The sequence below is a fragment of the Mchenga conophoros genome, linkage group LG9 (genome assembly GCF_057382185.1).
Source record: "Mchenga conophoros isolate Kocher_MC1m ecotype Shallow Benthic linkage group LG9, M_conophoros_male_GT1.1, whole genome shotgun sequence".
In the NCBI taxonomy this organism is placed as follows: domain Eukaryota; kingdom Metazoa; phylum Chordata; class Actinopteri; order Cichliformes; family Cichlidae; genus Mchenga; species Mchenga conophoros.
In genome coordinates, this window is record NC_140534.1 from 7,234,879 (window position 1) to 7,262,448 (window position 27,570).

The window sequence follows — 27,570 nt, forward strand, 5'->3', positions numbered from 1 at the left end:
TGTTGCTGGCCCGCTTTCCGTTGACTTAGTCAGGGGAGATGAGACCCCACCCCCATGCTGCAATGTCCTGGGCTCAAGTTTTTCTCATTCACTCTGAATTCTCTCTTTGTTCTACTCTCCCTCTCTGTTTCTTGATGTTCGAATCTCCTGTTCCCTCCTGGAATTAAAGCTTTACTCATAAACAAGGTGTGCTTCTTATACACGCACTGGGCACTGAAAACGTAAAGGAAATATGTGTCAAAAATGTGTCAAGAGTGAAATGGAAACGTTTCATTCCTCCCAGGTAAAGCTAACTAGTGTAGCCAAAGTGAACCAGCTCAGCCCCTTAGGCCTTAGTAAGGTGGTACATCCTTTCCATCTTGTATTTGCAATTAAGCTTTCCTTAGAAGACACAAGATTTATTTATTTTTAAAATCGCTTTAGTAGGTCTGGTGTTGATGTGGAGTAAAACTGTCTTGTTGTCTTTTTTTTCCAGAACAATGTTATTTAAAAAAAGTAATGACACGACTTGACGTAGCTGTACTACAATAATATTCTGACCTATTCCGTATTAACCGAGTCTCTCATGTGCTTCCACGTGTTGAAGCACAATTGTTATAAGGGCAATTGAGTCTTGCCCTTATAACATTCTTCCGTTCATTTAATTGTTTTTGCGCAGGAGATGTCAGCATGTGTGATTGGGTTTAACTAAAGTCTGTGTTTGGCCCAAGCACCAACCCCTGGACCTGAATAATGAAGCCACTGTGGAGGTGCCAAAAAGTGCATTCACCCTTGTGGCCAGTTAGCCTCCCCAGATTCCCGTATTAAAATGTCTGTGGGGGAAAGTTTGCCCCTCGACAACAGCTGTATGGGGGATGAACTTTTTTTGTAAGTTGTGCTTTTGGATACAGGTAATGATTAAAGTTGAGGGCTTGGCTGCTTCAGCTCCAGAATCAAACCATGAAATTCTCCTTGCTGCTGCCCTCTCACGAGAGTATGATAAACCTGAAGTCCATCAGATAAACCTAAGGTCTGTTTGAAGACGATTTTTCGCAAAAATGTAGCATGTTCGGTGTGTATATACAAGTTAAATGACTGAATTTTCCAATTGTTTTTTGTTTGGTGTGTAAATACCTTTACAGGGAGTGCAGAATTATTAGGCAAGTTGTATTTTTGAGGAATAATTTTATTATTGAACAACAACCATGTTCTCAATGAACCCAAAAAACTCATTAATATCAAAGCTGAATGTTTTTGGAAGTAGTTTTTAGTTTGTTTTTAGTTTTAGCTATTTTAGGGGGATATCTGTGTGTGCAGGTGACTATTACTGTGCATAATTATTAGGCAACTTAACAAAAAACAAATATATTGCGTGCAGCAGCAACCACAGCCTCCCAGACACTGTTCAGAGAGGTGTACTGTTTTCCCTCCTTGTAAATCTCACATTTGATGATGGACCACAGGTTCTCAATGGGGTCCAGATCAGGTGAACAAGGTGGCCATGTCATTAGTTTTTCTTCTTTTATACCCTTTCTTGCCAGCCACGCTGTGGAGTACTTGGACGCGTGTGATGGAGCATTGTCCTGCATGAAAATCATGTTTTTCTTGAAGGATGCAGACTTCTTCCTGTACCACTGCTTGAAGAAGGTGTCTTCCAGAAACTGGCAGTAGGACTGGGAGTTGAGCTTGACTCCATCCTCAACCTGAAAAGGCCCCACAAGCTCATCTTTGATGATACCAGCCCAAACCAGTACTCCACCTCCACCTTGCTGGCGTCTGAGTCGGACTGGAGCTCTCTGCCCTTTACCAATCCAGCCATGGGCCCATCCATCTGGCCCATCAAGACTCACTCTCATTTCATCAGTCCATAAAACCTTAGAAAAACCAGTCTTGAGATATTTCTTGGCCCAGTCTTGACGTTTCAGCTTGTGTGTCTTGTTCAGTGGTGGTCGTCTTTCAGCCTTTCTTACCTTGGCCATGTCTCTGAGTATTGCACACCTTGTGCTTTTGGGCACTCCAGTGATGTTGCAGCTCTGAAATATGGCCAAACTGGTGGCAAGTGGCATCTTGGCAGCTGCCCGCTTGACTTTTCTCAGTTCATGGGCAGTTATTTTGCGCCTTGGTTTTTCCACACGCTTCTTGCGACCCTGTTGACTATTTTGAATGAAACGCTTGATTGTTCGATGATCACGCTTCAGATGCTTTGCAATTTTGAGACTGCTGCATCCCTCTGCAAGATATCTCACTATTTTTGACTTTTCTGAGCCTGTCAAGTCCTTCTTTTGACCCATTTTGCCAAAGGAAAGGACGTTGCCTAATAATTATGCACACCTGATATAGGGTGTTGATGTCATTAGACCACACCCCTTCTCATTACAGAGATGCACATCACCTAATATGCTTAATTGGTAGTAGGCTTTCGAGCCTATACAGCTTGGAGTAAGACAACATGCATGAAGAGGATGATGTGGACAAAATACTCATTTGCCTAATAATTCTGCACTCCCTGTATTCAGATCGCAGACTCCAAAAATAATTGGTGATGTGATTGTGGCTATATACTGAGTCCTGTAGCCAGTTTGTCATAGTTTTCGAAAACATCTGTCTTACTGTAGACTTTATTTTTCAGTGACGATATTTTTTTTAAATTAAAATGTCATCTGGAACAAGCAAATTAGGTAGATTTTAGGATCTGTTATGAGCTTCAGGTTACCTTGTATCATGCTGAAAAGGTCTTAACTTAGATGAATAAATCACAGGTACATGTATGTAACTTTCCCTGCTGAACAGGTTATACAGTATTGAACAGAACACAGCGTTCCAGAAGGGAATGAGCTCAGGCTCTGTGGGAGTGGGTGGAGTGGGACTCTGAGTGAGCGTATGTAGTCAAGTATTCTGTGGGAGTTGAGCGGTGTGGCTTTGTAGTGAAATGCAAACCTCAGTTTTCGTTATGCTAAGTTGGGTTATCAGATTTGGGACAAAGCCCCACCTTGTAATTAAGTAACAGGGTGGATGTGGGATGTAGCTCATGGCTCCAGTAGTAATAGTAGTAGAAGTGCAAGTGGTGGGTGTTTGGACCCAGTCTTAAATCACTTGCTTTCAAAGCTGCTATGGTAAAATCCAGCCTTACTTCTGTTTTGTTCAAGCTAAACAGGTGATTATACCAAATGCCTGGGGTTACTGCCTCTGTCCGTTGGTCTGCTTGCCCATCTGTCCCAGACATGTGTTTCCTGTTTATTTCCAAGCAGGTCTGGTTCTTTTTAAAGCTGTACGTGGCAGTCTGTATTTTTGTCTCTAATTATATTGTTAACTCTTTAATTTGCCATACTTGCATACTACCTGCTAGCCGCACTGGAAGCAGCACATATAATATGCTTTAAAGAGACTCTCAAACAAGTACATTGTAATGACTGAGTGATGCGGTTGGAATAGTTGTATCTTAAGCTGCTAAGACATGCACCATAGCTGTAAAATCTTTTAGATATTATGTGTCATGGTCCTGGGCCATGTGGGCCCAGTATTCTTAGTTCCTTGTATTTTTGTATTTCGTTCCTTATTTAGGCCATGTTTTCTGAGTTGCCCTGTTGTGTTGTTCCCTAAGTGTTTTCCCTTCATGGCTTTTACCCCCTGTGTGCCCCTCTGTGTATCTGTGAGCCCTCGTCTTTCCTTATGTTTTATTCCATGTTTCCCCTGCCCTTTATGTCTAAGTTCTCCCCGTGCTCTCTCTCCCCCCTGTGTGCCCTCTATGTATTTATGAGCCCTCGTCTCCCTTTGTGGTTGTTTCATGTTTCCCCAGCCCGTTATGTCTGTGTTTTCCCCGTGCTCTCTCTCCTCCTGTCTGAACCTCTGTGCCTGTACATGTCATGTTCAGTTCACCCCGCCCTGTCTCGTTATGATTATCAGTATCACCTGTGTTCCCCGTGTGTGCCCACTTTCCTCGTTTACCCTCTGTGTATTTCTGTCTGAGTCTCCCTCTGTTCGGCGTCGCGTTCTCCCTCATGTTGTGTGTTATTCTCCCCGTGGTTCGGTTCCTTGTACATCTCATGCTTTAGTTTTCCCAGTTTTAGTTTATTTTGTATTGCTTCTCGTGGCCAGCAATAAAGCTGTGTTTTTGAGTTTATCCCCGTGTCTGTGAATCTGCATCTTGGGTCCTTCTCCTGCCTGCCACACAACGTATCATAACATTATGTGACACAATATATGAGGACAAAATGTCCAGTGCATGTAATGTCCATTTGCAGTGATTTTGGCACAGCACAAGCAAAATAGTCAGATTTTACTAACAGTCTAATCTGTTGATGTGTTCTGAATTTTTCATCACAGCCTGTTAAATGCAGAGTTGATCTCTGAATATTACAGGGCTGTAGTAAAATCTGCTTCTTGTCAAGTTATTCTAGATTTATACAAGTTTGATAAATCAAGAATATGATTGAGGTATGTTTAAAGATGTCTGTTGTCGTATTGCCAGCCTTTAGAGTTTTCATAAATTAATTTGAGAATAATTGAGATAAATGATTGAGAATGGGAATTTTATTTTGGTCATAGAAATCCTAAATAATGAATTGGATAAGCGGTGCACGTACTGTATAAAGATGGTACGATTTTTTCATTTTATTGGCTATGGGGCAAGTTAGCGTGATGCTGCAATCACAGTGTGATAAGTGCTCTAATTTATACAGCAGGATGCAACCAGTTCATTTCAACAATAATCTGCATTCTACCAGGAGCAGCACAGATTAGCGGCTCAAAACCAGCAAACACGATAAAGGAGCACTAAACAAAATATTACAGAGTAAGCACATGTCTTAAGTATGTTTAAGGCCTAGATTGTACTCTAATGGTGTCATGGTCCTGCGACCATGACTCAGTGACTTTATGTTTATGTACTTATTGTTATTACTTTCATTATTATTCATGGCTGTTTTGGGATGGTTTGTGTTTGGGATTTTAGACACTGGGTTCTGGGTTTGTGCTCCCTCTGTTGGTCCCTGGTGTTAGTGTTCCCCTGTCTTGTCAGGTTAATCAGGTCCAGCTGTTTCCCCCATCTGTGTGTGATTTCCCAGTGTCTCTTTGTGTATTTATAGCGTGTGATTTCCTCTGCTCCTCGTCGCGTCGTCTGTGTTCCTACCTGTGTTCATCCTCTGTGTTACCCTGCGTACTCTGCATCTACCCTGTGAAATCCTCTGCGTGCTCTCCCTGCTGTTCTCCCTTCGTGTTCAGGTTTGCCACTCCTTTGTGTAGTTTCACCCAGTTTAGTTCATCCGTAGTTCTGTTTTGCCATCTCCTCTTTATGTTTGTTATTATCAATAAATCACCCTCACACCTGAATGAGTGCTGCGCTTTGAGTCCTCCTTCCACTCTCCACACGGCCGCTGCCCCGGACCGTGACAGTACGACGCGACCACAACATGGACCCAGCAGCGCTTAATCCATCCAGGGAACTACGGGAAAATCTCATCGATGCCACACAGGAGCTGATCGACCTGTGGCTGGAAAGCGCTATAGAGAGGCGGCTACAGCGTCTGGTGACCGGTCTCCCATGGCTTCTGGGCTCGCTTTGTTCGTGGGAGCGGGAGTTCCTCCTTTTGGACCTCGGACTTCACCCCCCGTCTGCTTTTACTTTCGAGCAGCCCGAGGCGGTGAGCGAGCGACATGTTCTGGCTTCCCCAGTTTCCGGGACTTTGTTTTCTGGGGCGATTCAGAGCGGGATGGGAGACTGTATGGATCGCTTACCCACCTTCGTGGTGACTGATCCTTCCCAAGTGGGCGTGTACAGACCCTCTGCAAGACTAACAGACTGTGTCTCTGCCACCCCTTCTGAGCCAGGACTTTATCGCCATTCTCCGGCTCAGTTCAGTGCTCGGCCACAAGCTCCCCAGTCAGTAGCTCAGCCGTTAGCCTCCCTGGGGGCGCAATTGCCTGTTCTGCCGCCGCTCCAGTTAGCCACTCAGCCGCCACCATCACCGCTAGCATCGCTACAACCCACGGTTCCGGTAATAGCTGAATCACAGTTTTCACACTGTTTTTCCACCGCTGTTTCTAGGCAGGGAGATGAACTGTTACATTACGGACCTGTTCCTCAACAGCTGGCAACATTAGTGACTGTTACTCACTCCGGGGCTTCCCCAGAGGCGGGGTTACTACCCTCAGCTTACTCTGGACCCCTGGTGGCCAAGATGCCAGCTGTGAACTGCACTGGGCTGTCACTGCCTGAGCAGGGTCAGTGCTCTGCGCAGCTGCAGCCCTCCTTATGTGTGCCAGAGGCCCACGTGCCTACTGGTTTTGTTTCACATGTGCCAGAGGCCCACGTGCCTACTGGTTTTGTTTCAAAAGTGCCAGAGGCCCACGTGCCTACTGGTTTTGTTTCATGTGTGCCGGGGGCCCCGGTGCCCACTGGTTCTGCGGCTGTTTTCGCTGGGGGGCCCGAGGAGCCCGTCCAGCCTCCTGCTTCACTAGCTGGGGGGCCCAAGGAGCCCGTCCAGCCTCCTGCTTCGCCTGCTGGGGGGCCCAAGGAGCCCGTCCAGCCTCCTGCTTCGCCTGCTGGGGGGCCCGAGGAGCCCGTCCAGCCTCCTGCTTCTTCGGCTGGGGGGCCCGAGGAGCTCGTCCAGCCTCATGCCACACCTGCTGCCACGTCGGCTGGGGGGCCTGAGGATCCCGTCCGGCCTCCTGCTTCTTCGGCTGGGGGGCCCGAGGAGCTCGTCCGGCCTCATCCCACACCTGCTGCCATGTCGGCTGGGGGGCCCGAGGATCCCGTCCGGCCACCTGTGGCTGCTTCTCCACCTGCGGCTGCTTCTCCACCTGTGGCTGCAGCGCCGCCTCCTGCAGTACCATCACCTGCAGCGCTACCACCTGCTACTGCCACGCCTCAGCCTGAAGCTTCAGCCTCGCCTGGTTCTGGTCCAGCTTCATCCTCACCTGGCCCAGCTTCAGCTTCAGCGTCTGCTTCGCCTAGCCCAGCTTCAGCTACAGCTTCATCCACGCCTGGCCCGGCTTCATCCACGCCTGGCCCGGCTTCATCCTCGCCTGATTCTGGTCCAGCTTCATCCTCACCTGGCCCAGCTTCAGCTACAGCGTCAGCTTCGCCTGGTCCAGCTTCAGCTGCAGCTTCTTCCTCGCCTGGCCCGGTTTCATCTTCGCCTGGCCCGGTTTCATCTTCGCCTGGCCCGGTTTCATCTTCGTCTGGTCCGGCTTCATCTTCATCTTCGTCTGGTCCGACTTCATCTTCGTCTGGTCCAGCTTCAGCTTCATCTTCGTCTGGTCCATCATCAGCATCATCAGCATCGTCTGGTCCATCATCAGCATCGTCTGGTCCAGCCTCCGTGTCTGCATCCTCGCCTGGTCCAGCCTCCGTGTCTGCATCCTCGTCTGGTCCAGCCTTTGTGTCTGCATCATCATCTCCGCCTGCTGCGGTCCCGGCTTCCGTGCCCTCAGCCTCGCCTGGCCCAGCCTCGTTTGGGTCTGGAGCTAAACGGCCGTTTTCTGGACCGCTGGCTAGGCTACTGGCCGAGCGCCGTCGCCTGACTGGCCGCCGTTGCCTTCCGCACGGCCGGCCCCCGGACCGCCATCGCCTGAGTGGCCGCCGTTGCCTTCCGCACGGCCGGCCCCCGGACCGCCATCGCCTGAGTGGCCGCCGCTGCCTTCCGCACGGCCGGCCTCCTGAACTCTTTACGCGCCGCCGTTGCCTTCCGCACGGCCGGCCTCCTGAACTCTTTACGCGCCGCCGTTGCCTTCCGCACGGCCGGCCTCCTGAACTCTTTACGCGCCGCCGTTGCCTTCCGCACGGCCGGCCTCCTGAACTCTTTACGCACCGCCGCTGCCTTCTTCGTGGACGGCCTCCTGAACTGTGCTTTGGACTCTGCTCCCCTGTGGGTTTTGTGTTCATCTTTGTTTTGGGACTCTGGGGCCTCCGTCCGTGGTCGTGGTCCGGTCCCTCCGTCCTGGGCCCCCTGCCGCCCGCCCGGATCTGGTGGTGTGTTTCTGTGGCTGTCGGGGGCCAGCCCTTGAGGGGGGGGGGTACTGTCATGGTCCTGCGACCATGACTCAGTGACTTTATGTTTATGTACTTATTGTTATTACTTTCATTATTATTCATGGCTGTTTTGGGATGGTTTGTGTTTGGGATTTTAGACACTGGGTTCTGGGTTTGTGCTCCCTCTGTTGGTCCCTGGTGTTAGTGTTCCCCTGTCTCGTCAGGTTAATCAGGTCCAGCTGTTTCCCCCATCTGTGTGTGATTTCCCAGTGTCTCTTTGTGTATTTATAGCGTGTGATTTCCTCTGCTCCTCGTCGCGTCGTCTGTGTTCCTACCTGTGTTCATCCTCTGTGTTACCCTGCGTACTCTGCATCTACCCTGTGAAATCCTCTGCGTGCTCTCCCTGCTGTTCTCCCTTCGTGTTCAGGTTTGCCACTCCTTTGTGTAGTTTCACCCAGTTTAGTTCATCCGTAGTTCTGTTTTGCCATCTCCTCTTTATGTTTGTTATTATCAATAAATCACCCTCACACCTGAATGAGTGCTGCGCTTTGAGTCCTCCTTCCACTCTCCACACGGCCGCTGCCCCGGACCGTGACAAATGGATGGGGAAATCTATGTTACTTGGACCTGAGCAAACTCTAGCAGACTTGCGAATGCGTAAAGTATAATCCCGATTTAGAAGTAAGGCAGTTCTGGTTAAACTCGACTTCCATTGAGGCTGAAGGACAATCAGGGGAACTTTTGTTTTAATCATTGCTAGAGGCAATTTGAGATCTACAGGACTGGGACTCCGAATTATTTCACACCTGTAGTTTTTAGTCCGTTTAAGTCAAACTTCTTCCTGCGTGGTGTGGTTCATTTGTGCAGATGTGAACACAGTAATTGGACACTGGTACACACCAAAACATCCACACTGAGATGCTTTGGAAGAGGCGGTCTTGGTGTGGTTCCAAATTCAATTCAGTTTTATTTATATAGCGCGAAATCACAACAACAGTCGCCTCAAGGTGCTTTATATAGATCCTACAATAATGGTTCCAAATGAATTCCACTGCGATTCGCTTGTAGTGTCATGTGATCTGACCTCGATCCGAACCAACTACCATGTGTATGTTGTAAGTTTGAGCTAAAAAACTTCCCTGTAGCCTTGTATGCTTTGTATTCTGGGATGCTGCAAGGTACTATGGATGTATGAAGGTCTAAATGGGCTAACAGCTAGCCATTAAATGAACATAAATTCTCCCGTGTTCTCCAATCCAATGATCGGACTCAGTGTTCTCACGTGGTTTGTGGTAACATGTTTTGGGTTTGTTGGAGCTGGAATTGTTCTCTTTGAGAAAACAAACCAAACAACAGGGGAAAGTTAAAAGTTTACAAACTCATCAACTGATTTGAACCAGAGTAAATGAACTATAGGCTATACTGCTGCAAATACCTGACTCCATCGTGGCCTATAGCTGCTCATCCACACGCCTGGTTCTCTTGGATGTTTTTTCCTAATAAAAGGGACTTTTGTCTTCCCACTTTTGCCACATGCTTGCTGATTGTTGGGTTTTTTTTTTCTGTTATTGTAGGTGGGAATCACCATACACCCCACGATACGATATTATCACAATACTTAACTCACGATACGATATTATTGCGATTTTTTTTTATATATTTTTGCAATATTCTGGGTATTGCAATACGATATTTTGTGATTTATCACATATTTTTTCTACTGCAGATTTTGTCCATAAAGGTAAACTTTATCAATATTCATTGTATCTAATAATAAAGTCTCACACTCAGTCTTTCTCTCATGTCAGTCAGTTTTATTGCTGACAAAGTGAACGGTTTGTATAACAGTCTAGTAACCAACTTAACTGAACGTAACTATCTGGTACAATTATAGCTTAAAACAAAATATAATTTTACATTAAATAAAAAAGTTTTAAATTTAAATAAAATAAAACATTTCTTAAATTAAAATAAGTAAACTGTCCTGTTTGTTGCTGCCCTAAAAAGTTAAACACATTTGGACAGTGAAGCAATGTCAGCATTCTTGCTCAGAAAAAGGAGCTGATCAACATGCTCTGAAGTGAGAGTGCTCCGTTTTGCTGTGACGATGTCTCCAGCGGTTGAGAAGACTCTTTCAGCCGAGACACTAGTACCTGGGATACAAAGGTATCTCTTTGCCAGCGTGGCCAGGATTTCCACCAGCTTAGTGGGTCTTCTGTGAGTGCCAGTGATGTGACCTCCTGGTATCTTTTCACCTCCTCCTCAGCTGTGGCAGATAATGATTTTGGTGGGGCTCCAACATCACCATAAGTCTGACCAAGCAAGTCTGTTAACCCACAAGACTTCCTCATCTTGGCTGGTATGAGAGGGGGTCTGGGATTTTGTTCAGTCTCGTCAGGTTTCTCATGATGTTCATGGGCTTCTGGCTCACAGATGGGCTGCTGCCTCTTTTCTTCCTGTAGAAAACCCACACACATACAGAGAGAGAGAGAAAATAAATATTTCATATCTTTTAGTATGCAGTAATATGTTAGCAAATTATAATTAATGTATTTAATTGCTAAATAGAATATTACCAATATGACAAAAAAAATCACAGATCTACTAATATTGTAAGTAAGTTATTTAAATTATAACACCAGAATGTTTGCTTACCTGAAGGGTTATAGCCTCAGCAACCACTCTGGCATAGGTTTCCTGTCTTTCCTCCAGTGACAGGAACGGCAGGGTTTTAAAGCGTGGGTCGAGAGCTGATGCTGTGTAGAGGGTGTTCCTCTCGACTGTGCTGGCATATCTCTTCTTAAGATCTTGACTGATACTTTGCTTGATGTTTCTGACCAGTGCTGTGTCACCAATGTTGTCTTGGGTGTCGTGCAACAGCTGTGCTAGCAGCGGTGCTACGAGAGACAGAGTAGGATTCTTTTCCTCAGACATCACAGTAGTCACGACTTGCATTGACTTGACTTGCCCGGACAATTTCTTCAGTGTTCCCAATATCCGTCTCGTTTAGAGTAAAGATATCTGTGCTACTCTTTCTGACTTCAGGAGACAGCAGCGCTGCACAAATCGCAGGTTGTTGTTCAAGGAAACGCTGGAGCATGTCATAAGCACTGTTCCATCTCGTGCAGACGTCGGTCTTGAGCTTGTGAGTCGGGAGCTGTAACATTTTCTGTTTTTGCTCCAGAGCGTGGTTTGCCACTGTGCTTCTATTGAAAAACCCAGTTATGCGCCGCACTCTCCCCAAGACCCTGGCTACTGCAGGCAGGTTTAAGGCTCGTTGTGATGCCAGATTGAGTGTATGGGCGAAACACTTCACATGCAGGTATCCCGCTAGCTGAGTGGCAATTGTCATATTAGAAGCATTGTCGGTGACAACCACCAGATTTTTGTCGGCAATCCCCCATTCCTGTGGTGTATTTTGCAGGAGATTTGCAATGTTCGCTCCGGTGTGACTTTCATGTAATGTTCGAGTTTGGAGAACGTAAGACAGCAGTTGCCAGTCCGCTGTGAGATAATGAGCTGTTATAGTCACATATGAATCCACAGCCCGCGAGGTCCATGCGTCGCAAGTTAATGCAACCCTTTCTGCTGTGCTCAAACTTTCCTCAACTTTATGCTTCACATGTAGAGATTGGGTACGGCTGTGTCTGCGAAAAAACGTCGTAATGGTATCACATACCTGGGTTCCAGCGTCTTGATCATGTAAGAAAAGCCCTCGTTTTCCACAATGTTGTAAGGACGCAGGTCTTTGCAGATGAAGTACGTGATAGATTGTGTTATTTTCTTAGCTCGCTCTGAATTGGGAGATAGCTTTGCTAAGCTAAGAGTGTCCAGCGTTGGTTGATTTTTCAGTGGAGCTGATTTAGAGCTAGCTTTCCCGTCCGCGGTTAATGCTATTTTTGGATGGTGCCGTGTAAGATGGGCCCTCATGTTCGTAGTATTCCCAGAGTACTTTATTTTCATACGACACACCTTGCAAATCCCGTGTGTCATATCCATCTCATTTGTTCCATCCTTGTTAAAAAATCCAAAGTACGTCCAGACGTTTGATTTAAACGCAGATGGCGCTTTCCTGATCTCTTTTTCTTCCTCCATCTTTGTTTGATCAATTTTCCCATGTGCTGACCTAACCTCTGCTGACCTCACTAGAGAAAATGCTCAACCGCACCATCTGGTGGACTGGAAGTTTTTGGAACAAAATATCGATGTCTGCTGTCCCTGTATCGATACATTATTAGCAAACAAAATATCGCAATACTACGCAGTATCGATTTTTTCCCCCACCCCTAGTCTTTACAGTATAAAGCATCTTGAGGCGACTGTTGCAGTAAGTTTGTGCTATATAAACTGAATTGAACCGAAAAGTTCCGGTACGTTCTGCTTCCTTTCATCAAAAATGACAGTGTTAATAACAGAGTTAATTCAGGCTTTGCTCTAAACACTGTTGTTGAGCACTGACTCAATATGTTCCTTTTTCTCCTAAAAACTTGACTTTGAGGTATGTTTCCCCAGTTGTTCTTGTTTGCATGACCTGCATGAAACAACACGGTAAGAGGACGCCGGTGTGACGTAAGAAGCTCGATGTGTAGTCTGTCTTCTGTAAATTGTAGTTTAAACATGGAAAACAACCAGCATGATGTTTTAAGGAGTCTAGTGTAAGTGTGGTCAGATTGTGAGCACACTGCATTTTACTTTCCCTAAGGCCTTTTCAGTTCTGCTTCACACCTTTCTTTGACCTCATGATATTTTAGGAGGAAAAGTGGTTAGAAAAAAGACAGAGGAGGTGATTTTTCTTTTCTTTTTTCTTCTCTTATGTGGCATGAACACACCTGGTTCTGCTCTCATTTTTGGAAACTGTACATTACTATAGTGCAAAGTATGTGTACAGCTAAACTACACAATGTTTGTCTTAGCCCCATGACTTTGTCCTGATGTTCCCATCAAAACAACCAGTCACTGTTTACACACTGTATGCATTTCCACCCTAAATTTGGATGATGAAAAAAAATAAATAGTAAAAACAAATCTCTTGACAATAGAAACTCTTATGATTGTTTTCTTGGAATTATCTCCACCTTAAAGGTGGTTTGGGAATACTTTCTGGAGCATCCATAGACGATCACCCACGAGCAGCTGTTTAATATAAATGTAAAAACTATATAAAGTTTACTGATTTTGTACAAATGTGTGGAAGTGAAGGTAACAATAGCATGTTTTCTGTGCGTATACTAAAGACAATGTTGAGATTATCAAACATAACAACTTAAAAGAATCCATTTGGGCCATATATATATGAAGAAAAATATCCTACATAAAACACACATGCAACATTATGACCAGAGGATCACGTTGTCTGTAATAGGACAGCTTCCATAGCTCTTTTGAGTGTATGAAAGAGTGAACCACTAATATATGTTCATTCTTTTATGTATGTTGAGCACTCGAGCCAAATGGAAAATTTCATTCTGCTGATTATCCAGACAGTCCTACTCTCCGACTACTGCCCTCCATTTCCGTCTCAGATATCTTGTCCTCACCAGTTCTCTACTCTAAATATGGTACCTCAGATAAGTCCTAATAAGCACGCACAAGTTAAATGCCCATTTTCTCCTCTATCTACTGTTGCTATCAGCTATAGTAGCTTTTATTTGCATAAGCCTGGGTAGGGGAACTCCAGGCCACAAGGGCCAGTGTCCTCCAGTTTTTAGATATCACCCTGGATCAATACGCCTGATTCAAACGATTAGTTCATTACCAGGCTTCTGGAGAACTTCAAGATATGTTGAGGACGTAATTTAGCCTTATAAATAAGCTGTGTTGGATCAAGGACACATCTAAAATCTTCAGGACACCGGCCCTTGATGCCTTGAGTTCACCATCCCTGGCATAAGCGCTTAGCCTTCACAAACATGGTACATTTTAGAGAATGGAATCACCAGACACCCTACAATAGGATATTTTCACAGTACTTAACTCATAATAAATTATGTCCTCAAAGTTGAACTTAATCAGTATCTGTTTTATCCAGAAAGATAAAGCTATCTCACTTCAGTTATGTCATTTATGAGATTGTCAAGCACACCAATACTGTCACTAAAGCCTGTCATCAATGTTGCCATAAGACAGAGTCAGTCTCCTGTCAGGTTGGGATTGAATAGGGTCAGGTTGGCAATTGCATGCAATCCGTTTCTGATAATACAGCAATTAACTGTAAGAAAAGCACATAGCTGTTGTTGTCTACATAAACAGTTTTGCTGGAATATAACCAGAGTACAGCCAGTTGAGTTGTGCTCATTAACAATGTCATCACACCGCATGAGTGTATCTGTCTGCATTTATAACATTTATTTGCAAATCTTTAATGTCTTTGAGAGTGACGGCAGTTGGTGCAAGTCGGACTGCAACTGTTTGCAGAACGGTTGCACTAATTTTTTTCCAGCTTGTTTTCAGTTAGGAGGTAGATTTATCAAGCATAGTGTTGGGTTTTATTTATTTTTGGTTGAGATGATTTAATGTAAGTTTATTCAGCTACTATGACCTCTACTGTTCATATTCCCATGGTATTTTAATTTATTTAATGAAATAAATAAACACCCTTAATGAATTCCTCCAGCTACGTATCTAGGGCTGCACGATTAATTGTTAGAAAATCGCGATCTCGATTCATACTTATGTGCGATCTCATTTCCAAATGACAACGATTTAAAAAAAAAAAGAAAAAAAAAAAAAAAGACGATGACGACGATTGTACCGCATTTTGATCTGGGACGTAATACAGAAGCTGTGCCGTGTGATGCTAAAATTAGCAGGGAAAAAACAACGGAGAGCACGTCAGGGATGACGAGAAAGTGACAGGAGAAAATCCGTTCCGGTCAACCACCCAAACATCAATAACGGGAACCTTATACAGCGCCTCCCTATACCCGTCGAACTCCCGCAGGCACAAAGAAATTACGGAGGCTATTACTTATCACCTGACCAAAGATATGGCTCCCATCAACACTGTGCAAAACGAGGGATTTACAGTGGGGCAAAAAAGTATTTAGTCAGCCACCGATTGTGCAAGTTCCCCCACTTAAAATGATGACAGAGGTCAGTAATTTGCACCAGAGGTACACTTCAACTGTGAGAGACAGAATGTGAAAAAAAAATCCATGAATTCACATGGTAGGATTTGTAAAGAATTTATTGGTAAATCAGGGTGGAAAATAAGTATTTGGTCACCTCAAACAAGGAAAATCTCTGGCTCTCACAGACCTGTAACGTCTTCTGTAAGAAGCTTTTCTGTCCCCCACTCGTTACCTGTATGAATGGCACCTGTTTGAACTCATCATCTGTATAAAAGACACCTGTCCACAGCCTCAAACAGTCAGACTCCAAACTCTGCCATGGCCAAGACCAAAGAGCTTTCGAAGGACACCAGGAAAAGTATTGTAGACCTGCACCAGACTGGGAAGAGTGAATCTACAATAGGCAAGCAGCTTGGTGTGAAAAAATCAACTGTGGGAGCAATCATCAGAAAATGGAAGACATACAAGACCACTGATAAGCTCCCTCGATCTGGGGCTCCACGCAAGATCTCATCCCGTGGGGTCAAAATGATCATGAGAACGGTGAGCAAAGATCCCAGAACCACACGGGGGGACCTGGTGAATGACCTGCAGAGAGCTGGGACCAAAGTAACAAAGGTCACCATCAGTAACACACTACAACGGCAGGGAATCAAATCCCGCAGTGCCAGACGTGTTCCGCTGCTGAAGCCAGTGCATGTCCAGGCCCGTCTGAAGTTTGCCAGAGAGCACATGGATGATACAGCAGAGGATTGGGAGAATGTCATGTGGTCAGATGAAACCAAAGTAGAACTTTTTGGTATAAACTCAACTCGTCGTGTTTGGAGGAAGAAGAATACTGAGTAGCATCCCAAGAACACCATACCTACTGTGAAGCATGGGGGTGGAAACATCATGCTATGGGGCTGTTTTTCTGCCAAGGGGACAGGACGACTGATCCGTGTTAAGGACAGAATGAATGGGGCCATGTATCGTGAGATTTTGAGCCAAAACCTCCTTCCATCAGTGAGAACTTTGAAGATGAAACGAGGCTGGGTCTTCCAACGTGACAATGATCCAAAACACACCGCCCGGGCAACAAAGGAGTGGCTCCGTAAGAAGCATTTGGAAGTCCTGGAGTGGCCTAGCCAGTCTCCAGACCTCAACCCCATAGAAAATCTGTGGCGGGAGTTGAAAGTCCGTGTTGCTCGGCGACAGCCCCAAAACATCACTGCTCTCGAGAAGATCTGCATGGAGGAATGGGCCAAAATACCAGCTACTGTGTGTGCAAACCTGGTAAAGACCTATAGTAAATGTTTGACCTCTGTTATTGCCAACAACGGTTATGTTACAAAGTATTGAGTTGTATTTTTGTTATTGACCAAATACTTATTTTCCACCCTGATTTACGAACAAATTCTTTACAAATCCTACCATGTGGATTCATGGATTTTTTTTTTTCACATTCTGTCTCTCACAGTTGAAGTGTACCTCTGGTGCAAATTACTGACCTCTGTCATCATTTTAGGTGGGGGAACTTGCACAATCGGTGGCTGACTAAATACTTTTTTGCCCCACTGTAGGAAAATGATCAACACCCTAGACAAACGCTACACAGTGCGTTTCTATTGTTGCACTACCTGCTCTATACATGCTGTGTCGAGCAACAGTGGAGACGGAATTTCAAGCAGTACAACATTTTGCGCCAACGACAAAACGTGAGACATTTGTTGTTTTTATGTTTATTTATTGTTTTTATATTTATTGTTTTTATGTTCAGTCTCAACTGTTACGAAGTTGATGTGCAGTTAATAAGTGCAATAAATATTTATACTGGAAAAGAAAATCGTGAGAGAATCGTGATCTCAATTCTAAGCCAAAAAATCGTGATTCTCATTTTATGCAAAATCGTGCAGCCCTATACGTATCAGTGTGTCATGTTTACAACCGTTACACTGCTCTTTCAGTGACATCCAACCAAAAAGTCAACTTTAAATGATGTTTAAATCCAGTATTTACCGACTTTTTTTTATTTTTCCAACCAATCTTGTGAGCTTTGGCACATTTTTACTGGCAAACCATTTTTCATGTGCTTACATTCTGCAGATTATGGGTGTGCACCACTATGACTTTCATGTTCCTAGCTCAAACAGACCAATAAACATGAAAGAAATGCTTTGGTAAAGGTCTGGTTAGAGTCCAGCCACATTTGAACAGCTCCCAGAGTGCTCCCTCTTGGGCGTGTGGGTTTCTCACAATAACTATTAAGTAATTTTGGGTCGCTATTGATTTGACATTGTTTCCATTATCAAATGCGTTAGGCAGCTGCAAACTGCCTGCTTTTCTGTTACTATCAGTGTGGAGTAAATCTCTGCTGACTAATTGTTTCATTACTAACTGTTTACCAGATACATGGTGGAAACAAACCAAGAATTATCTGAAGTGGCAAATTGAAGTCATAAAAGTGGGCTTCCATTTTTTATTAAAAATATTGCAAAGCCTAAAAACATTTGGTAACCTCATAAAAGATGTGTATGTGTGTTTGACATTACGTGAAAGGTGCCTATTTGTGTACCTTTAAAGATACCGTTTCTCTGTGTTGGTGATGTAGCATCACCTTCCTTGCAAGTAATGGATGCTCACCAAACACATTTTGACATAGTACATAAAATATCCTTTCATATTAACAGCCTTTTGTTGTTTAAATGTCTACCATTATCCCCCATATTGAACATTCTCATATTCTAGGAACCAGATGCTGGCAGTAGAACAACCATTTAATATTCTTGTAAATCACCTTGGTTACATTTAAAGTGGCCTTAGGAGGATATTAGAGAGGATTTTGTGGCTCTAGATGAAATCCCAGAATGTCTTACCAATTGCATTTACAGTTTCTCATGTACACGTCCACCTTCAAGCACATGCTGTTTGCTTCATATTGTGAGACAGTGACACCATCTGGAGAAGAGTGGACTTGATCATTTGTACCTTTCATCAGGAGAGGATGGTTGGCACGGACTATGTGACTGACTGTGACAGTAGCATCTGATTTTTCTAACTGCTGTATTTAATCACCACAAAGTCAGTGTCTGTAAGCTATGTGTGAAATACAGTGTGCATGTAAACCAGCCAACACGTGAACAGTTATCTATTCCAGTAACTGTTTGAAGTGACAGGTTGTGTCTAAGTGCTTCTAACGCTAAAACAGAATACCTGTATTTGGGGAATATGTGATTGAAACATCTTTTAAGCTTGCCCATTATGGTCAGTGTTGACTTTTAAGTCTACTGTTTATTCCAACTGTTTTTATCCGTAGTGTGATTTTGTTATTTAATGGCTTCTAAGGTGTCCTTCAGTGTTTTGAAAAGTGACTAAAAAAAGGTATTACTACTACATACTGGGGAGAGTATTAACAGAAATTAAAAATTAAAAAAAATAACCAACATGGACAAGATTACGTCAGCCCTCCTACAGTAGTACTATCATTTGATTTTGTTCTTGTCCATAAAAGAACAATAGTTATGAAAAATTTTGCAGATCAAGGATGAAAACAAATGTAAATGCTTGGGTTTTAGAAACATGCAGCTACACGGTTGAAGTCTTTAGCGTTAAGGAGAGCCCTCACAGAAAGGTTTGCACATCATTTGTGTAGCTGTTGGTTGGTTACTAATTGATGTTCCCAGCTCTGTTTGCTTTTGTAACCCTGTGAAGTATTTAACACCCTGTCATTTGTCAACAGGATCGTCTACTGTCATTGGTCATTGCTTGACAGTTGAGAAAAGTTTAATTCGGGATCTGCTGACTTCACATCACAGATGGTCATTTAGGCTTTTTTAGCTTAAAGCTTTAAGTTTGGACAGCGCTCTATAGTCTTCTCTGTGTATAATGCGACACGTTCACACATTCTGTCCTTTGTGTCCATCCTTTGTGTTGCCCAGCAGAGCAGTTTGTTTACCTGACAGGTTTAGAGGCTTAGAATATAACACGGAGACACTTAAACGCACGCACGCACGCACGCACGCACACACACACACACACACACACACACACACACACACACACACACAAAGTAACAGCATCCATCTGATATCAAACCAAGTGGAGCTTGATACGACCAAAATCTTCTTACTGTGTGATTTGATAGCCTCTCTTTAAGATCTGCTTTGCCAGTTTAATGACGCTGACAGCAGATGTTCAGTTTTGTCTGCTGAAAGATGACTGAACTCTGCTTGTAACAGCGAGGAAGTCTACGTGTTTTTTTTCTGTCCTTTTAAGTTGTTATTCACAAACTGCTCCTTAAACTGGTGTATTGTAGTTGTCCCTGGCTGATGACTCTACATTGATCCTCTGCAGGTAATCTGACCAGCAGTTAACGTATACGAGGCTGGCAAGCAACACTGATCTGATTCTTACTGATTCATCTGAATGTGGCTAGACAGCACAAGTAGACCTTCACTTTGCCTGCTGACTTTAAAGCCATATCTTCCTCAACTCTGGGGCCTCAACTGACTTCTGTTTTATAAAAAGTTCAGGATTAGCCTAATCTGGTTAAGTGATTAGTGCCCATTTCACATGCTCTTGTACAAAGAGATTAATGGGCAGTCAGTACAAAGGAAGACAGCAGGGTTCTAGGTTGACCGGGCTTCAAGGTAATAGCTGGGGCAGAGCTGTTTCTGCCATTGTCTGTCCGGTTTGTGGGGCTGTAGCACACCTTTGACTCTTTCCAGCTGATGTCTAGCTTAACCTGATCTTAGATTAAGTATGCATCAGGGTTTTAATAGTTTTGCAATTTTCATTAGTTTTTATTTTTATTTAGTTTTGACTTCAGATTTTTAATTTTATATCAGTTTTAATTAGTTTTTACCAATTGTTTGCTAGTTTAGTTTAGTTTTTATTTTTTTGAAAATCCTTAGTTTCAGTTTAGTTTTGATTAGTTTCAGTTATAGTTTTAGTCGTGTTTGCAATAATTAAGTGTAACAAAATCCCAGTTTCATCATATCAGTCATTCTCTTCTGCTTATCCTTGGGTATGTTGCTATTCCAGCTACCATACCCTGCACCCTGCACAGGTCGCCTGTCTGTCGCAGGGCTAACACGCAGAGACAGACAACTCACATTCCCACCTATGGGTTCTTTAAATAAATAAATAAATAAATTAGGGCAGATGAACAACCATTGATACCAGGCAACTATAAAATGTATATCTTGGCCCCAATGAGACTATTAACTCTTCAGTGTTCGTAACTTTGGTTCAAGTGAATTGATAAACTTTTTGAAGGCAATTGACTCACACAGTTGTGTAGATATCCCAGTCCTGTTGTCTTGGGATGCATCACGCTGCCTTGCCTGGGGTTAGCTTCTATTTTCTGGGGATGAGGGTTGAGTGTGCTCCCTTACCTTCTCAAGGTAAGCTAGGTTAGCCTTCTTGTGTGAGCTTTTCAAGTGCACTTTAAGGTTTGTGGGATTTTTTTCCCTTGAGAAATGTCCCTCATAATTTGTCTCTTTCCACTACAAGACACTTGCTTCATCCAAAACACAGTCATATTCAAAGTAATCCCAAATTGGACTCTGGCGCTTTCTCCCCACTTTTCCTGACATGATTCTGCGCGTGGACGGAGCAGCAACACAGATGACTCGACTAACATACTGCCACCTGCTGGCATAATGAGACAGCAAGAAATAAATCTGGAAACTAAACTTCATTTTCACCCTTGACTATTGTATGACACACACACATCAACGAAAACTAAACACATTTTTGCTATAAATTCAGTTAATTTTAGTTAGTTTTGTGAACACTCATTACAGTTTTAGTTAGTTTTCCTTTTTTTGTTTTTATTTTTATTTCCGTTAACGAAAATGTTTTTTCACTTCTTGTTTTCGTTATTTCGTTAGTTTTCGTTAACGATAATAACCTTGGTATGCATGACACTAAAGCATGGTGCTTTGAAAGCACTCACCTCTGGTTGGCCGATGTTAAAAAGAGATATTTATATATGTATGTATTAGGGGTGCAACGATACACAAAATTCACGGTTTGGTTCGATACTTTGGTGTCACGGTTAGATATTTTTTCGATACAAAAAATGTTCATGCCTTTTTAATTTGTCATTTATTAAAATTATAAATATATATTTTAACTCAAAAGTAGTTTTTAAATTTAATGTTGCTGAAACAACAAAGGGATAAAATAATAAATCTATCTGATCGAGAAATCACTCATCTTTGGAAAAGAGAGTTTATTACAGAGAAATGGCTCTTTCCAAAATAAAAGCTATACTATACGCGTCTTCTGGGCTATATTCTCAGCAGCACATTGAACATATCAGGTCCCCATAAGGAGAATCATGTGCTAACGGCTGTCTAAATGACTCGGGTCAAGTTTGTAGCATGCATCCTTGTTGTTTTTGTCTGCTTCCACTTGTCTTTGCACTAGGATGATGTCGGAGTAAATGTGCAGTCATATTCGTTGTGTTCCCACTAGTGCTGTCAGCGTTAATCTCGTTAAAATGACGTTAACGCCACAACACGGCAAATCTCCGTTAACGAGCTAACTGCGCTAACGCACTAGTTCCCACCAATGTAATTGAGCATTGCGTGGCACATCCAACATACTGTTTTACTTTTGTCCATGACGCGCTTACCTTCAAGGTCATACATCACATGAAAACCAAAATAGTTTCAAACGCCACATCTGAATGAGGGTGGAGGAGGTTCAGTTCGCCATGTTGCAAGGAGAGCTTAACTTCTGTCTTGCTAGCTTGCCCTGTGCTCAGTGAATCTGCGTTCGACTACTCCGCCTAGGCTGCACTGTCGAGCGCAGATCCACTGAGTGCTCAACACAGACAGCATAGTCAGAAGGAAAGTTGATAAAATAAATTAAAAATTTTGTATTGTTCGATACATATCCGTACTGAACCGAAAGCACTGTATCGAACGGTTCAATAGCGATACGAGTATTGTTGCACCCCTAGTATGTTACATATATTCATTGATGCATGATCATTTTCAGATCATTTTTCTTTCTGAAAAACTGAACAAGTTATTTGCTAATTCAGAAATTAAATACAGGGGGGAATAAAAATTTTAATGGCATCTGTTTTTATGGTAAAAAATTTCTTAGTGTGTGTGTGTGTGTGTGTGTGTGTGTGTGTGTGTGTGTTACGTCATAGTCTAGGGGTACAGGAGCACAACATAAGGGTTAAAAGGAAGGTGACCCCACCCAGGTCCCCAAAGCCAATTTACAGATTAAGGTGATTTTATTGCTACATGTTTAGACATCTTTGTGAGGACAGAAAATTATATACCTGTGGGGTACAACAGACACTTATGGGGACAAAGTGCCTGTCCCCATGAGTTCGAAGGTATTTTAGAGGCTCAAAATATGGTTTTAGTGTCACGGTTACAATTAGGTCATGGTTATGTTTAGACTAAGGGTTAGGTATGAACCTTTTCATGGTTAGGGTAAGTGGCTAGGGAAAGCATTACATCAATTAGATGTCCTGAATAAGATATGAAAATGTGTCTCATACTGTGCTGATCAATGCAATGTTTGTGACACCCTGAAGGTCAGGCAGGAGGTCAGCCCTGTACCTGTAGTTTAAATCGGTAAACACGAATCGATTCGGAACGATGTACTGCACAGCTCTCATTTCAGAGGGCATGTGGTAATTCTGCTCTGTCAGCACCACAAATGTGCTTTTTATTAACGGGGGAAAAGGATTTTTGTATCTTTCCTCTTTGCTGTGTGTGTACGAGAGAGGGAGGCTGAGAGCACATTGACTCATCCTTCCTTCTTCCTCCAGCTCCACTAACCTAAACCAATCTCTCTGTTTTACTCCAGACTGTAAGCTTCTGCATACTCTGCTTGCTTTCTTTGCTCCTCCCCATTTTGTGTGTGTGTTCATACATGCACACACAGTGATCAGTAGCTTAGCAAGGTTGAGTGAGAGAACTTGGGTGTGTATGTGTGTGTGTGCACACACTTGGACATGTGTGCTTGCCGGTCTGTCAGCAGGAGGGTGAGGGTGCTTTGTGATGCATGGCTGATGTCGCTGATCGTCGTCGTCACAGGCCACTTTTCACACACACAAGCACCCACACACTGTCACAGAAATAGCTGATCCTCACGTTATCCACACAGCTCGGGGCAGCATTCCTGACTTCAGCACCTCACTGGCAATATCTTTCTACTTTGAGCCCTGTACTACTGGAGTTTCACAGGGACCACTGCTAGGAACCCAGCCCCCTTCCCGCCCTTCTTTTTAGCCCCGCTCCTCAGGATGGAGCACAGGGGAGGGTCTCGACAGAAGGGTAAGTTTATCTTCACTCCTTCTTAAAAGCCGTTTTCTACCCCCGCGGTCGCTGCACTGATAAATTGTGATTATATTGTGAAGAATTGGTTCAGTGTGTAACGTGCATATATATCTTCAGAGGTATAAATTTGGGTTCAACAGAGGTCGTAGTGTCTCGCTTTCTCTGTATTCAGTGTGAATTTAAGGGATCAAGATGCTTTACTCCTTTATTGTTGTTGGGTTTTTTTTGTTTTGAGACTCACAAAATCAAAAATCTCAATTTTTTGTAAAGTGTGGGAATCGATGGGCGGAGCATGGCACAAACTTTCCCAAGCAGAGTTTAGAAATTTGCCCTAAAAATAAATGCACTGACATCCAGCAAAGGGCAAAGTGCATAAAAATTTAAATTCCTTCTTGTTTCTGCCCTTTCCTAATCTTGGGGTCAGTAATGGAATCTTTTTTATGCATTAACCACAGGCTAAAAAAATAGATTTTTGACTTGTAATTTTTGAATATCTGATATTCTCTCGGTATTGACTTTTTTAAAACCTTTGTGTCTTTTTCTGCCCACCATAGTACATTGAGCCACGGGCTAACACCGACAGTGTTAGGCAGCTTACAGCGTCATCACAGCGGACGGCTTAGTGGTTATAAATAGGATGCGTGGTCATTTATTACCACAGTGAATATAGAGGCTGAGCCTAGCCATTAGCACATCCTCAATGTACCTGCACATATATTTGGAGTAAGTAGCAGAGTGCTGATGGAGTCTAACTTTAGCCGTGGCTTCTGAACAGAGGCGAGCTGAAAGACGACTGACTGTTTGAGAGAAACATCGAGCTGCCTCTAACCATCTTCAACTGTGCAGAGCACGGTGGCACAATCAGGGAATCCCACTCTGTTATGTAACAACGCTGACTGTGATGTAAAACAATGAGTTTGGAATTGCAGATGTTGGGGGCAGTCTAGCATGTAACCATCTGGACTCTGTTTATCCTGCTCTTAACCGCCTGTGTCCTGCAGCTTTCATGAGTATCATCCAAAAAGTAATGGTGGCCACAAGGTTTGCTCTTGCATGCGTAGGTGTGTGCCACTTCAAATTAATTTATGAGCTCTAATGCACTCAAATGTATTTCTCACTAAGTGTTAATGTCTTAAATACAATTTTATCTCACTGCTGAAACACAAAACAAAGCCAAACATAATTTTTTCCTGAGCTGATTCAAATTTTTCTTGGCAGTTAGTGTGTGTTGTTAGCAAGCTTTAGCTCATGCCAAAGGTTTCTGTCCACCTTGAAAGCATTGGAGATAAGGGGCATGATGGTTTTTGCTACTTAGGCGGTTAATTTAACCTTTCTATATTTCCATTTAGTTAGCCCCAATTATATATGCCCTTCAGCAATGTCGCATTTGTTGAGGTCACGTAATGCGCTATAGCACCAGCAGTCTGTCCTCGGCACCTGCAAAAGTGGATCATGTACACAAACACACACAGCTTTAACCGTCAAACCCACCTGCATTCATTCATCACACATTACACAAGAGGCTTCAGCCTGCTCGTTCCTTATGTTTTTTTATTGCTCAAATCCCAAACTCTTTCTTACATTTGAATCATTTTGCCATCAGTGTATGAGGGAAAACTGCACTAATCATCACAAATAATTCTGCTACTTAAAGCTCACTTTTTAAAGTGTGCTGCTCAATACTGCAAATTGAACATTTGCAGTATTTGTAGCTTTAGTGTTTTGCTGTAACATGAGCTAATGCAGGGTTAGGGACACGTTCTTGTACCTGGTTGCTCTTGCTTAGTCTGTACCAGCTGTGATTGAATATGCGGCTCTTTAACTGCAAGCCGGTCTGCTCCATTCACCGGGACGTACCTTACATGTTCTGTCTGCTGTATCTGCTTTTTTTTGCTGCCTCGTAGTATGTTTGGTTCAGACACTGCCTGTTTGGATGAAAACATCTGCTTGTTCTGGATGGAAATGAGGGGGGATTAATGAGTGTGTGAGAGTAAACATTACAGAAGATTTGGAAATGATGACCTGTGTGATGAAGGCAGGGTTACACAGTGAAAAGATCAGGCAGGAGCAGTTTTTAGGCTATGGTTGGCAGGAGACTCTTGCTTTCTTTGTTGTGATTATTTAAATATAGTGAAGGTTGGACACTAATATTGGTTTTGTTTGGTTTAATCCTCTAATGCTGGGCGAGATGAGTGGTTAGGGGCTACTATGGTTACATAAATAGTAGGGGTGCAACGATATTCGTATCGATATTGAACGTTCGATACAGTGCTTTCGGTTCGGTACGCATATGTATCGAACAATACAACATTTGTAATTTATTTTATCAACTTTCCTTCTGACGATGCTGTCTGTGTTGAGCGCTCAGTGAATCTGCGTTCGACTACTCCGCCTAGGCTGCACTGTCGAGCGCAGATCCACTGAGTGCTCAACACAGACAGCATAGTCAGAAGGAAGAGCGCAGGGCAAGCTAGCAAGACAGAAGTTAAGCTCTCCAGATCTGGCGTTTGGAATTATTTTGGTTTTCATGTGACGTATGACCCTGAAGGTAAGCGAGTCATGGACTAAAGTAAAACAGTATGTTGGATGTGCCGTGCAATGCTCAATTACATGGGTGGGAGCTAGTGTGTTAGCGCAGTTAGGTCGTTAACGTGTTGGCCGTCTAGCCCCATGCACGGGGCGATCGGCGGTAGCTCGTTAACGGAGATTTGCCGTGTTGTGGCGTTAAGGTCATTTCAACGAGATTAACCTGAAATCACTAGTGGGAACACAACGAATATGACTGCACATTTACGCCGACATCATCCTAGTGCAAAGACAAAAACAACAAGCATGCTACTAACTTTAGCCGAGTCATTTAGACAGCTGTTAGCACATGATTCTCCTTATGCTGCTGAGAATATAGCCCGGAAGAAGCGGATAGTATAGCTTTTATTTTGGAAAGAGACATTTCTCTGTAATAAACTCTCTTTTCCAAAGATGAGTGATTCCTCAATCAGATACAGGGCTTGCAATATCGCTAGCCCGACGTCCTGGGGCTAGCGATTTTTTTCAGTCGGGCTACCAAAATCTATCTCTTCCCTGCCCGTCGGGCTATTGTAGGAAGAAAAATATATGTCAATGCTTTTGCATTCTTTCAGAAATGTAGCTGGGTAATTATGTCATTGGCATCGGTGAGCCACTGTCAATATGTGACATATTGAAATCGCGTTTGAATTTGCGCTTGTTTTTTTGCTTTCACTTTGCAATCGCGCGAACTGTGTATAGAGAGCGACAGCACTGATCTGTGAGTGATGAAAATTTGTGCACCAATTCCTCTGACATCGTCTTATTAATCGTTAGCTTACTATGCAAACATGACAAGTGAAATCTCCCGCAGCAAGCTTAAACATGTGAGAGGTTGATCGCACAGAGAATCGCTGAGCTTATGTGAGTGCGTGTGTAAAAGCAGGAGGATATATATTTCATTTCTTCTGAGCCAAATAAGACAGGTCAGGGTGAAGAAGTGACAGCCAAAGAAAAGCTTACCACAAAACGGAGAAGTTATGACAAATCAGACTATAAGGCAAAAAGAAAGTGCAGCTTCATGGTTTCATGGACAAAAGAATTTCTGTGGCTGCAATATGATGAGCTAAATAACCAGGGCTGCACATAAGTGGTCCGCAGGTGCGCATTCGCTGTCAAAATAAAAAACGTGCACAAGGGTTAGGGTTAAATTTAAAAACTGTACTTTTGAGTTAAAATATATATTTATAATTTTAATAAATGACAAATTAAAAAGGCATGAACATTTTTTTTGTATCGAAAAAATATCAAACCGTGACACCAAAGTACCGAACCGAACCGTGAATTTTGTGTATCGTTGCACCCCTAATAAATAGATAATCATAAGAGGAGCATCCAGACGGGGAATATCAGCTGAGCATAACCGTGTGTGTCCTTTGTTTGACATGCTATAACCTTTGCTTTGACACTTCACTATAAACTGCTGATCTGGTTATTCATGTGTCCACATTCCTTCTTCTTTTTTTCTTTTTTTTTACATGTAGCACTGGCTGGCTTTTTCCTCACAGGTGCATATTTGCAAACATTTACATCCTTTGCTCCTTTTGAACTAGATTGCAGTGCACCATCAGCAATCTTGAGCTGACTTGAGAACAGATGATGTAAGGACTTTGCATCAGCAAAGCAGGATGGGTAATAATCTTGGTGGAATGATTACCCAAACAAAGGGGTAGTTTGGGGCAAGGCAGGTTTA

General features: G+C 43.3%; 2 protein-coding genes across 8 annotated transcripts in view; one reads left to right on the forward strand and one right to left on the reverse strand.

Annotated features, from left to right (window-relative positions):
* Window positions 1–27,570, forward strand: part of slc12a7b (solute carrier family 12 member 7b) — an 81,792-nt gene that overhangs the window by 22,666 nt on the left and 31,556 nt on the right. Inside the window, exon 1 of one of the 7 annotated variants that reach the window (XM_085286243.1) lies at window positions 23,042–23,309. The exons of the other annotated variants lie outside the window; for them this stretch is intronic. Within the exon in view, the coding sequence (XP_085142369.1) occupies window positions 23,279–23,309 (31 nt within the window). The 5' untranslated portion in view covers window positions 23,042–23,278. Of the gene's footprint in view, window positions 1–23,041; window positions 23,310–27,570 lie in introns of those variants that run through there. 7 annotated transcript variants of the gene reach the window in all.
* On the reverse strand, window positions 9,956–10,882 carry LOC146566677 (E3 SUMO-protein ligase ZBED1-like). The gene is made up of 3 exons (XM_085287817.1): window positions 10,604–10,882; window positions 10,207–10,404; window positions 9,956–10,174 (listed from the first exon to the last, which is right to left on the reverse strand). Exons 1-3 carry the CDS (start codon window positions 10,880–10,882, stop codon window positions 9,956–9,958), a joined length of 696 nt encoding a protein of 231 aa, XP_085143943.1.